This window comes from Pezoporus wallicus, unplaced genomic scaffold, assembly GCF_028554395.1.
Source record: "Pezoporus wallicus isolate ANWC-B61680 ecotype Strahan unplaced genomic scaffold, APGP_CSIRO_Pwel_v1 contig_6155, whole genome shotgun sequence".
Classification (NCBI taxonomy): Eukaryota; Metazoa; Chordata; class Aves; order Psittaciformes; family Psittacidae; genus Pezoporus; species Pezoporus wallicus.
In genome coordinates, this window is record NW_026637610.1 from 339,869 (window position 1) to 351,780 (window position 11,912).

Sequence of the window (11,912 nt, forward strand, 5' to 3'; positions counted from 1 at the left end):
TCCTCCTTCCCCACTGCTGCCAGCAGTGATTCATGTTCGCAGCACTGGGGTTTCTGTCCAGCCACCAGCACTGCCCGGTTCTTTTCCTGGTTCTGTTGGACCCACCAATGGTGCTGGCCAGGACAGGGCAGCTCGGACCTCTGGCCCTGGCCATGCAGGCTGGGATGCTGGAGCACCTGCGCTACCTTGCTACCTTCATGCCGGGTCTGCAGGGCAGGGAGCCTCTCGCTACTCCTGGGGGTGTTCAATGACGATGGACAGGGCGATAAGCGCAGGTATTGTTGCCAGACTTGTGAATGTGGGCCAGGATCTGTGCTCATGGCCAGGTGGGTCCCACAGGAGAGATGCAGGTGGGAGAGTGGTCCCACCAGCAGCCACACTTGCATCCTCATGATCCAGGGATGGATGCTGCAGCCAGAGAACAGGTGCCCAGCCCAGCCTTGCTGGCTAGAACAGCCACATGGTGCTTCTATACCCACTGGTCATCAAACAGTGATGGCAGGGAAATGGGAATACATGGGTCCTAGGGACAATCTAAGGGCTGGAGAGATCCTGGGAAAATGGAGAGCTCACTTGCAGCAGGGTGAGAGAGGAACAGGGTGGGTTTGAGGGAAAGGAAGCCAAGGTCATCTTCCCATTCCCTCCTCACAGCCATCCAGAAGGATGAGTCCATCAGGGCAGCTCCAGGAGCACTGGGAGACACTGCCTGAGCTCCCTGCTTCAGTGGGAGACCTGCGGGATCCCAACCCTGCTCGCTGAGGAGCAAAGAGGAGGCAGAGGTGAGAACGTGAAACCAGCAGAGGATGGAGCAGCAATGAGCAATGGGGCTAGGAGGGCCTCTGAAGGAACTGTGGGGATGAAGCAGCTGGTCCTCAAACAGCCCTACCTACCTCTTCCTGGAAAGGGCAGTCTGGAGCCTGGCAGGTGCAATAACAATTGTCCTTTCCACATAGTACAGGGAGGGCCAGGAAAGGGCAGGGCACTAACTCTGCCACCAGGAATCCAGCAGAGATGCTCCTGCAAACAGAGTGTGTGGGCACCTCAGTGAATACACCCTACCTGGGCAACTGAGGTGGCTCATAGAGGGAAGGCCTCTCTCCTAAGAGCAGCCAGCTTGGAAGATGCCAGCAGCAGTGTACAGGGGTGATGCACACAATGCAGCCCTCTTGGGTGTGCAGAGGGCTGGTGACAGTGCTGTCACTGAAGGCCTTCGGGGACATGGAGCTGGCCTGCTCTGGGATCTGCAAGGCACACAGTGTGGGCTCAGGACCCCAGGGACCAGGATCCTGTCAGGCTGCGGGTCCCAGCACACTCTGGTCCTGCTCTCCCACATGCTCTTTCTCTGTTTTAAAGGCAGCTTCTCTGTGAAGTGCTTTGGGACTCATCTGAAAAGGGGTTGCTTCCCTCCTGGTGAATACAAGCCGGTACCCCCGCAGGTACCTGCGGACCCAGCCACCCCCTCTCCAGCAACAGGAGCCTTGCGGCTGGGGACCTGGTGCAAGCACCAAGGCCATGGAGCCCTGTGAGCATCCTCCCATGGCGGTTCCCATGGCAACTCCCTGGCTCACAGGCTCCCAACTCGCACAGCTGCAGCCGCAGGATGGCTTTAGCCACATGCAGCACTCCCCAGCCCTGCTCTTGTGCCAAGGTCTCATCCCCCTCTGCCCTCTGCTCCCACCAGTGCTGTCCCCTCCTGCCACCCAGCACCTCCTGTCCCTCCTCAAGGGACCCATCGTTTTGCTCCCTGCTGCAGAGAGCTGCTCCAGGAAGTACTCCCAACCAAAACACCTTTCCCAGGGCCCTGCAAAGGCCTTAATTCTCCTTTTCCTGAAGCGTATCATGCAGAAAACGAGGAACAACTGATAACGGGTGAGAGGAACAGCGTTCATGGAGGAGAAGGAAGCTAAGCAGGACAAGTGGGTCTGTGTACAGGAGATTTACCTCCTCTGCACTTCAGCAGGTCCTGACTCTGCACATTCCAGGACTGCCTGGCTGGGCAGGAGCCTGCTGGCCTGTGCCTGCATCCAAGGAGTTTTCCACAGTTTTTGGTGCTGGTGCCCAGCTCCAATCTCATGCTTCAAACTACTGTAAAAAGGAAAGGCAACAGCTGATGATTTGTAGAGAAAATGCCTTACAGCAAGACCTGAAGCTCGATGTCAAATAGACTGAGAGGCTACAATGTGAGAAAGAGGAGAAAATATCTCGTACAGGGGAAGCCTTGCTCTGGGAGCCAGGGCACGAGGAGGCTCAAGTCCCAGAGCTGGAGCAAGGCAGCTTAAAGTTAGGAGTAAAGACTTTCCACTCCTTGAAACTTCCTAAATCTATGCATGGCTTTTGGGAAGAAGGATTTAAGCAATCTCAGGTCCTCAATCAGCCTTAGAAGTTGAGGGACAACATCCTAAGGAATAAAACAAGTGGATGCACAGATGGCAATAGGCTACCAGGACAGAGTCACCCCACATCCTGCCAGGAAGGTGAGACTCAGCTGGAAAGGTCCATATGGGTCTCACAGCTCATTCAGAAGGGGTCTGTGTAGGGGGTCTCAATCAAATTAAGGTGCTCTGGAATGAGTGGGCAAGTCTCCGTGTGAATAAATACCTGGATAAAGCAGGAAGTGGTGCGAAGGTGCCCCCAAGGTCCCCTGCACAGCCCCACCAGCATCTGGGAGAAGGGAGGTGATTGGGTTTGCTGACGATACCTGTTGATCAGGGTGAGAAGATGAGGGCTGGGTAGGAAGAGCTGCAAAAGCATCTTACAGGACTGTCTGGAGGATTGAACAGCAGGCAGAGATCAGCCTTTATAAAGGCACAGATGGAAAAATCCAGCCTGACTGCACAACAGCAAGCTGTGCTCACAGAAAGGAGCAGCCTCCTTGGGTGAATAACCTGGTGATAGCCAGGAAACATCAGCACAGTGCTGGACAGCTCTGACTGGTGAGGATGCAGCTCCATGAAAGCCTGCTCCATCCACCATACCGGCACTGGGCTGCTTCAGACCCTGACGTCGTCCCAGGGTCGAGCTTTGCTGGTCCCACCCCATCCATGCCAGGAGTGTTGCTGGGGAAACCCACTTTGTGGCTGCTCCCTTTTCCCTAATGTCTCTCATTCCACATGCTCCCTCCACCACCTTTCTCCCCAGCCTGGGACACACAACCCTGGGGGCACCGGATCCTGCAAGGACCTTCTCTGAGCAGCCACATCCCTGGTACTTGGAGGCCCTGTGAGCACATCTCCTGTCTCAGCAATGCCAGTTCCTGTGTTTTCAGGGTGTTCTGACTGGCCTGAACCAGCACCATTTTCAGTGTTACCATGGCGATGGCTGCCTGGGAAATGTGTGTGATGGAGGCACATGAAAGGCAGAGTCCAGCCAGGGAAAGGCTGGACTTTGACCACCCTCAGCTGGCACGGCTGCGCCTCGCACCCACAGCCTTCATCCCTCAGCCAAGGAGCTCCATCGGAGCCCACAACATGCAGCAGGAGCTGAGGGTGGAGGTAACTCCACAAACCCACCGGTGTCCCATGTGCACTCCTGGGCCAGCACCCTCTGTCCAGCTCAGCCCATGGCTGCAGGACAGGCTGCAGCAGGAACATGCCAGGGGGTGGATGCTTTTGGCAGTTAGTGCCTTTGCATATGTCAATTTTATGAGTTGTGGTTTTGTTTCTTATGACTCCTTACTGTCAAGACCAAGCTCCCACACAGATCTGCCTGTGGCTGTCTCCTTGGAGCCAAGCTCCAGCCAGGACCCTGTGGCTGGTCTCACCCGCTGCCCTCTGAGCCATGTGTCCTGCCCACAGTGAGCCCCAGGACACCATCAGACCACCAGTCCGCTGTGACACAGCTCCTCCATCTCCCACCTCAACCCCTCCAGGGCTGGTGCAGCCGGCCAGAACAAGCAGAGCATCAGGACACCCGGCAATCACTCATGGAGAGCTGGCAGGGCTCTCCTGCTGGGCACTCAAGGCAGCAGCCCCAGGATCCCCCGGGGATGCTCTGTCAGAGCCAGGTTATTTGCTGCTGCTCCAGTTTGCTGGGCTCCTGGTGATCCAGTGTGTGGCCAAGGGCTCCATCCCACCATCCCTGCTTGCAGCCACTTCTCCTGGAGGTGATGATGGTGCATGAGATACTTGCTCAGGTGGATGGGAGAGAGCACATCACACGGCTGAAGAAGGAGCTTCAGGCAGGGCAGAGACCATTCATACCCCAGAGAAGGGAGAGAATAGGGATGTTAAGACATCCCCTCCTCCAGCTCAGACAGAGCCCTTCCCCTCCAGCCAGAACTTGTTCTTCTCCAGTTCTTTACTCATCCCCCTGCTCCAGCTGATGGCTGTTTTGCACAGAGCTTCTCAAGGTGGAGTAGCGACTAGAGCTGCATCAGAGAAAGCGTGAGGTTGGGAGGACCTCTGGAGGTCTCCAGCCCAACCTCCTGCTCCAAGCAGGGCTGGCTGCAAAGCTGGAGCGGGTCACTCAGGACCTTCCCCTTCCTTTTGAATGCCTCCAAGGATGTATATGCCCCTGCCTCTCCAGACCTGTCCCAGGGCTGTACCACCTAGTACATGGAAGGAGTTTTCTTTACATCCAATCACAACATGGCCTCCTGCCCTCCCCTGTGTCCCTCTGAGATGAGCCTGGCTCCATCTTGATCCCCCAAATCCAGAATGGCTTTGTTCACAAAACCTGGGAAACTGCCACGGCTGGAGATCCACCTGCCACTGACCGGTGCTGGGCTGCAGCACCCTCATGGCCAACCTGAACCTGCAGTTTGTGGCCATGCCCATTCCTTGGTTCATCTGCCATGGCCACCCCTGCTCCTCTGTCTGAGCCACCAACCAATCCTCCTGGGCATGGGATCACCCCTTGCCAAGCCGCACTGCTGCAGGTGGGCGACACCGCTCCATGGCACACTCCAGCCCTTGTCTGTGCTTACAGATGTGCTGCTGGGCAGTGCTTGTCTGCAACAGCCAAGGGAAGTCTTGGGTGAAAGCCTCCAGCAGTGCTTGGTTGGGTTTGGGTGACGGGCCCTGTTCTCCTGACCCATCAGAAGTCCTCTCAGCACTGGCTGCAGTCTTGCACAGGCAAATAAAGCCACCGAGTGATTCCCTACCCATGGCAGGGGGTTGGAACTGGATGATCTTAAGGTCCTTTCCAACCCAAACCATTCTGTGATTCTATGATTCAGCAATCCAGGTGCCAGCCAGCATCCACCTTGTCCAGGAAGCACACCAACAGATCGGCACAAACCCTGCCCTGCCTGTTTGCTTTCTCCTGTGGATTTTTCCTTTCATTGCGCTCTTGGCAAGACCACTTTCCCCTGTTCCCCCTTCTGAGCAGTCTCCGCTGCTCCTCCAGCCTTACATTCAGCTGCCAAACCAAGGTGACCCTGCGCAGGGCTCTGGCAGCTTGCCGGTGGCTGTCATGTCCTTGCTCCCAGCCTGCTGCTGGTATCTGCACGCTGCAGCGGTGCTCAGCACCCTCAGGCCAGAAGCAGGAGCCTGGTGACCTTTGCTGGAGCCTGAGGCAGTGCTTGGGTCTGAGCTCTGCTGGGCGGCCAAGCCCTTCCCATGTCCACTGGTGGGTTTGCAGCCTCAAGCTGATGGCCCCAGCTTGTACCCGTGGGTCTGTGGCTTCCCAGGAACATGTTATCATGGCAGACTACAAGCTCCTTCAATTGCCTTTGCTGGGGCAGTGAAAGAACCTGATACCTGCCAGACTGAGCTGACCTGGACAGGTAAACACTGCCACTGCACAAGCAGAATCAAGTGCTCTGTGTGTGGTCAGGGTTGCAAGTGAAGGGGCACACAACCAGCAAAGGTCTAAGACCAGGCCCCGAGCTGTTACTTCATCTCCTCATGGTAAGCTGGCAGGTGGTATCATAGCCCAAACTACCCCAAATGCTGCACAGGGGCTCCCTCCTCACCTCATTTGCAGCTCTGCCTACAAAAGGGCGACCAGCCCTGCTTTCAACTTTGCTTCCTCTGAAGCTGCAGCTCCCCTGCTCCAAAGCAGAGTTTCCTGTTTTCCTGAAGTCAGTGGAGAATCTCCATGAGAGTATGTCCCTGGGGGAAGCTCCCGGCCACATCCGACATAGGTGTAGGCAAAGGAGCAAGGGGAAGGTTTCTCATCAAAGGCAGGATGAGAGACTGGAGGGCTCCAAGTCAGAAGTCGGGATTAACTACATCCCCAGTAGTTTACCCATGAAGACACTCCTGCAGCTCCTGTAGCAGCGGGGTAGGAGCTCCCCTCAGTTCTGGCCAAAAGCTCCTGCTACCCCTGTCACCCCCCCAAACCTTCCCAAGGCAGCAGATCCTACACCCTGGGCACGCACAGTGAGCAGCACCACAGAAGAGCCCACTGCAAGGACAGTGCAAGCCCACTGCACTCCCCAGTGCAGCTGGGGAGGACGTGCAGCCAAAGCCCTCCCCTTACAGCACCACACAACTGTAAGATGATTTTATATAACTAAAACCTACTGGTTAGAGAAGCAGCTGCTAATGGCTCACTCAGCCATCCCAAACAGCCCTTCACTACTGAGGCACTGGGATCCCCGAGCGCTGAGAGCAGGATCCAGGCAGGTGCCCACCACGCTCTACCATAACCCAAGAGGCCAGACCCAGTAAAGCTACTGGAGGGGGGCTGGGACAGAGCCAGGGTCTGGAGCTTTGCTCAGAGCTGCATTAAAATGCATGAGCTGTGCTGGCCTAATGATGAGCAGAGCTGTCAAACCAGGAGCTTGTCCCAGCTAATTATCTCTAACGAGGGCAGAGTGTCAGGGTCCCTGAGGAGATGGGCAGCAGCTTCCCTCTCAGCTCAGTTGCAGAAGAGGGAAAAGATAAGCAAACGTCCTTGTGCTGGCCTAGCTACAAAATCACTCATTAGCATATGCAACCTTCTGTACCAGTTTGCTCCTGAGAACCTGGACTTGCTGCAGCAGACACAGGCAGGCTGGAAACACCCCAGCTTTTGCCACCCAACCATCCCCTGTGGCACTGAGCCTCCTGCGCCCATGCAGAGACAGCACAGCCCCTGACCAACCATCCCTACCAGTCAGGGGCTGCACAACTCTGCTACACTCACCCTGGGGCTCAAATACCCCTTGCAAGGGCTCCAACCCATTCCCTGGCCCAGAAAGCAGCAGAGAAGTCTGGTCTTCAGGAAATGCCATCATTTAGATGGCGTTCACCTCACCACTCCTGTCATCCCAGGTCTGTGCCTCCCCACCAACCACCTATCCCCTGAATCTTTAAGGCAGACATTAAGGCTGTGTGAATTTCCTCTCTCCGATCCTACTCCCTCCCTGTGCAGAAGGGGCCAGCCATACACCGCTCTACAAGCCCAGCCTCTCTCTCCTGTGGTTCAGAAACTAAGACAACACACTCGCCCTTATAGAGAGGAGGAGCATGTCTTGTCCCAAGACATGGTTAAGTCTCTTCCAGGGGTGACAATCCAGAGATACAGCTCACATGAGGTCCATCCTGCAAGCTCTGTGCTTGTGCCTTACCTCTGAGCTGAAGGGAAATGGAAGAGAGACTTTTTTTCTCCATCCAGCAACACTCAGGACCATGAAGCTTACAGATGACACCCATAATACACAGTGCTGTTCATCAGCATGTAATTATGGCAAATGCTTTACAATCCCTTATTGCCAGACAGGAGCAAAGGCTTGAGCACCCACTTCAGCTACATTTTTACAGAATGAAAGATTTAAAAGTCACCAACTTCAAACAGGAACAGCCTTGGTATCCTTGGGACCAAGGGGTCAGAGTGGCCAGCAAGCTGAGCCCCACTGCTTGAGGTAGGGAATTGGGGTCCCTGCTGCAGAAGGCTGGGGATTGATCTATGTTACACCGTCACTGTGTCTCCCTGTCCCTGCTAGAACAAACTAATGAGCCATAAGTATCAGAGAAGTTTACTTATACTCCCAAAATACATATTTCATTTTACATCATGATCAAACTCTCAACAGCAGCCAACTACTTGCAAAGGCAGGACCACATTAAGTCAATCTTACAGGAACACTTTCAGAGGCCACAAGAACAGTTCCTCATGAATTTATGCTGTTGTTAGACTTCAATAACTGCAGCATGCTCTTGGGCACGCTCTTCATGTGGCCCCTTCCACACAGATGTGGTTCAGACTGAAGACTCACTGAACCCCATAGCCTGATCTGCAGCAGGGGTTTTGCTCACAGGTTTCTTCTACTGCTTCTTCTCTGCCTGTTCTTTAAGCTGGTTGACGAGCTCTTCAGCATACACCTTAAAGAGCGGGACAGGGTCCTGAAACAAGACAGAGAATAAGCCACTTACAAGGAGTGAACCTGCACAGCAGCAAGGGGTGCAGCCTGCTGGAGAACTCTGGGAGCCACTGCTGTGGGAGTGCCAACAGTTAACACCAGAGCAAGACGTGGTCAGGTATTTTTCAGTGGCTTAACAAGGCAACCTGCTACTTCCCCAGAGACATCTGCTTTGAGCTCTGTAACCTTCCCTCACAGATGTCAGGCACCCGTGTGGGACATTCATCAGCTTTTCCCCCTTCTGCCTGCACACGGGAATCAGCAGCATCTACCAGGGTTCCCTTTCATTCTAAAAATGCTTCCCTCCCTCCTCACATTGCCCTCAATCGGGGCTGTACTAAAGCACATTGGGTGAACACACCCCTTGAAGAAGCTGCAGCCCCATGGGGTTCAGGGTCCAGCACCACCTCATACAGTCAGTGCTTCTGACCTTTTTGCTCCTGCTGCAGGCAAAATGGGAGCCAACAGGTCTGGGGGAAATGTCGCCATGAGAGGCTCATGTTGCTGCTCAGGAGTTTCGGATCATCCCTCAGGAGCGCTCAGGCTGTTCAGATCAGGTGGATGTGCAGCCTGATGCAGCTGAGGCACCTCAGTGCCAAGCACTGCCTCAGGAACTCACCTTTTTTTCTAGGAGCCTCTGTTTTTCTATTGCTTCTTCTAAACTCAAGCCGACCCATTCAGCTTCCTCTTCTGGAATTACAAATTCCTGTGATAAAGGAAGGAGCAGGTGGTACAGTCTTTCCAGATGACTGAGATGCAAAGCCCCTCTATGCCCACCTCTCACAAACATGCAATCCAGCAGGAGCATTACTATGCATATATCCTAAAACACCCTTCCCTCATTGCTGGCAACTGAAGTCTACTTCCTACCTCTCCTTGCCCCGCAGCAAGAGTCCTGCTTTCTCCAATCAGCCATGGCCGCTGCTGTGCCTCCCCTTTGTGTAGTCCTGGGGCTGTTTCTCAGCACAACTCCATGGACTGTGGATGCTTCTATGGAGGTGTTTCTATGCTGGCAGCCACCACCAGCTGCACAACGCTAAACCGCACACAGGAGCTGTGGTCTCCTCACTGCAGCATCACTACAAATTCTTGCTGCTGTTGGCAGTGCTGGCTCCAGCCAGGGCTTATTGCAGACCCTCACTGAGCTCAATCACAGTAGACACACAGGCTTGTCTTCCCAAGTAATCATACCGAAATTGGCAGCCCCCAGAGACATAAAAAGCCTGATAAATTGTGCTTACGCCTTCTTTGGCTGTAGCCTTAAATCTGAACACAGAAGCATTAACACTGGTCTGTGCAGGGACTGGGTGATTAGATTATCAACATGGACAACCCACAAACACCACTGCAGACACCAGGGCAGGAGCTGCAGGTCAGGCGCCCACCTTGTACTTGTTATAGATGGCCTCTCTCTTAGCTGGATCATCGGGATGCAGTTTAGGATCCTGCCGTGCAAGTCGCAGCAGCATTGTTCGCTTCAAATCCATCCCGAGCTTCGAGCACATATCAGCTTTTGGGGTCTGGAGAAATAAAGTCAGATGTTAAACTGCACCAGAAGTCCAGCTGCTAAAGAACACTCGAGTCTATCAGCACATAGACAACATTAGATGGTTTATCCACACGCTATAGAGGCTTTCAAGACATGCGTTATGAAACCGAAAATAATCCCTTAGGATTGTCCTGGAGCTAATTTGATCCCGGTTCTGACCTTTAACACCAAGTCAAGGGGTTACCAAAGGCTGGAAGCTTTTGACACGCACTAACACATTAACAGCAGATGCCTGCGTGCACAGCGCCCTACCTTGAGGATGTAGAAGTCAAAGCCGTAGGCCTCGTCGATGAGGTCCAGAGTGCGCATGGTGACGGTGATGGTCAGCGTGGCGTCCAGGATCTCGCTGTAGAACTGCCGCTCGAAGAGCTGCGGCTTCCAGATCTTGGGCAGCCTGGTGGAGAGCTGGGCACAGACCGGGTCAGCGCCCGGGGCCGCCGCCTTCCCCGAGCGGCTGCGCCAGGGCCGGGTGTGCGGCGGTCAGGCCCCACCGTCCCCAGCCCCCGGAACCGCCCCCGCGCCCCTCCGGCGGCACCGGCGCAGGGCCAGGCCGTGCCGCAGCGCTCACCTTGTCATTGCGCGCGTACCGGAAGCCGCGGATCCAGCCCTCCCCGCCCCAGAGCCCCTCGTGCGCCGCGCGCGGCAGGTACACGGGCACGGGCACGTCCTGCACGCGCTCCCACTGCCCGGTGCGCGGGTTGCGGCGGCTGCGGAGGCCGTGCGGCCGCCAGTGCACGGGGGTGGGCGGGGTCTCGTCCCGCAGCTCCCGCAGGTAGTGCTGCGGCAGCCGCGCGCAAATCCCCTCCCGCAGCCGCAGCTCCGGCCACAGCCGCGGCGCGAACCGGTGCAGCGGCATCGCTCCCCGCCGCCGCTTCCGCTCCCGGCGCGCACCGCGCCCGGAACCGGCGCCGCCAACGCCGCGCAGCGGCTGGCGCGGGTGGAGCTGCGGCGACGGGGAAGACGACGGCGACGGGACGAGGACGGCGACGGGACGAGGACGGCGACGGCCGGCAGGGGCCGCGCCGCGCCGCGTTTCTCCCTCACGGCGATGGCGCGGCCGTGCCCTCAAATAGCTTTATTGGATTATAAAACTGTAAGCGTTAAAATCCACCGTATAAAATAATCACAGGTAGTAACAGCAAAGGAAATGAACCCAACAAACCTGTTCTTTCCCCAGGAATTCGCTCAGATCTTACCCCAGATAATGAACACCACCGCCACCGAATGCAACCTTGTGCTAGGGCAGCAGGAGGCATAGAGCACAACGTCCACGATCAACACAAAATAAACAATCACGGTAGCGGGATTTCTCGCCCCAAAGGCCCGGTGAGGAATTATTATTGCTTTCTCCGGTAACGGGCAGCCCGGCACGGAGGGCACGGCTGATGGAGCGGCAGGAGCTCCTGGCACGGTACTGGGGCTGCAACGCCACTGTGCAAACCGAAACCGGGGGGAAAGTGCCTAAAAGTGATAAGAGTTCGAGAAGCCCTGAGGGCCCCATGTCCCTCACCCCAGTTCCATCCTGCTGGCGTGGATGGCTGCAGCAACGGGAAATGCAGGACACGGGTGATAGGACAGCGTCGCTGGGTTCAGGCGAGTGCCCTTCACCTGCTTAGGAAGTCAGAGCTTGAAGAGGAGGGGAGGCAGAGGGTAAAGTGCAGAGCTGAGCAGGAGGCTGGCTGCTCTTCAAAGCAAAGAAAGAATCCCGAGGAGGCAAATCCTTCATAAATAGCTCTTTCCTCCACAGAGCCACCTGAGGAGGGGCTTCCAGCAGCCTACACCCAGCTGACCGCTGGAATCAACCAGCAAGAAACAGTGTATTTGAGCTCTATCTATAGGATATGGGTGGGCAAAGCCAGCTTTCCTGGTTGCTAAGCTTCTGCCCTTGCCTTCTGATGTCTGCATGCCCTTTAGTAAGGCTAAGGTGAGACAGACACTGCAGAGGAGACCGTAGACATCTGGGGAGCCCATGGCAAAACTCCTGGCTGGGGCAAGATGCTGCCAGTGGCCTCAGATCGGCTGTGATCCTGCAGCACATCCAGCCTCCCAGGCACAGCAGGCTGGAAGAGCAGGGAG

At 55.8% G+C, this 11,912-nt stretch overlaps 1 protein-coding gene across 1 annotated transcript; it reads right to left on the bottom strand.

Annotated features, from left to right (window-relative positions):
- Positions 1 to 7,887: 7,887 nt before the first annotated feature.
- Positions 7,888 to 10,721, bottom strand: MRPL28 (mitochondrial ribosomal protein L28). Its single transcript, XM_057406572.1, has 5 exons — positions 10,405 to 10,721; positions 10,089 to 10,241; positions 9,673 to 9,807; positions 8,907 to 8,993; positions 7,888 to 8,270 (listed from the first exon to the last, which is right to left on the bottom strand). The coding sequence occupies exons 1-5, from the start codon at positions 10,690 to 10,692 to the stop codon at positions 8,193 to 8,195; spliced, it is 741 nt and encodes a 246-aa protein (XP_057262555.1). The 5' UTR covers positions 10,693 to 10,721; the 3' UTR covers positions 7,888 to 8,192.
- Between the last annotated feature and the right edge of the window lie 1,191 nt (positions 10,722 to 11,912).

What these genes read in the sequence shown, in the direction of transcription:
- MRPL28 (XM_057406572.1), bottom strand. Translation starts at nt 10,692, where the DNA reads ATGCCGCTGCACCGGTTCGCGCCGCGGCTGTGGCCGGAGCTGCGGCTG. An exon ending in TTGACTTCTACATCCTCAAG is followed by an intron (nt 9,808 to 10,088) that starts GTAGGGCGCTGT and finishes TTATTTCTCCAG; the next exon opens with ACCCCAAAAGCTGATATGTG. An exon ending in AGAGGCTCCTAGAAAAAAAG is followed by an intron (nt 8,271 to 8,906) that starts GTGAGTTCCTGA and finishes GTCTTGTTTCAG; the next exon opens with GACCCTGTCCCGCTCTTTAA.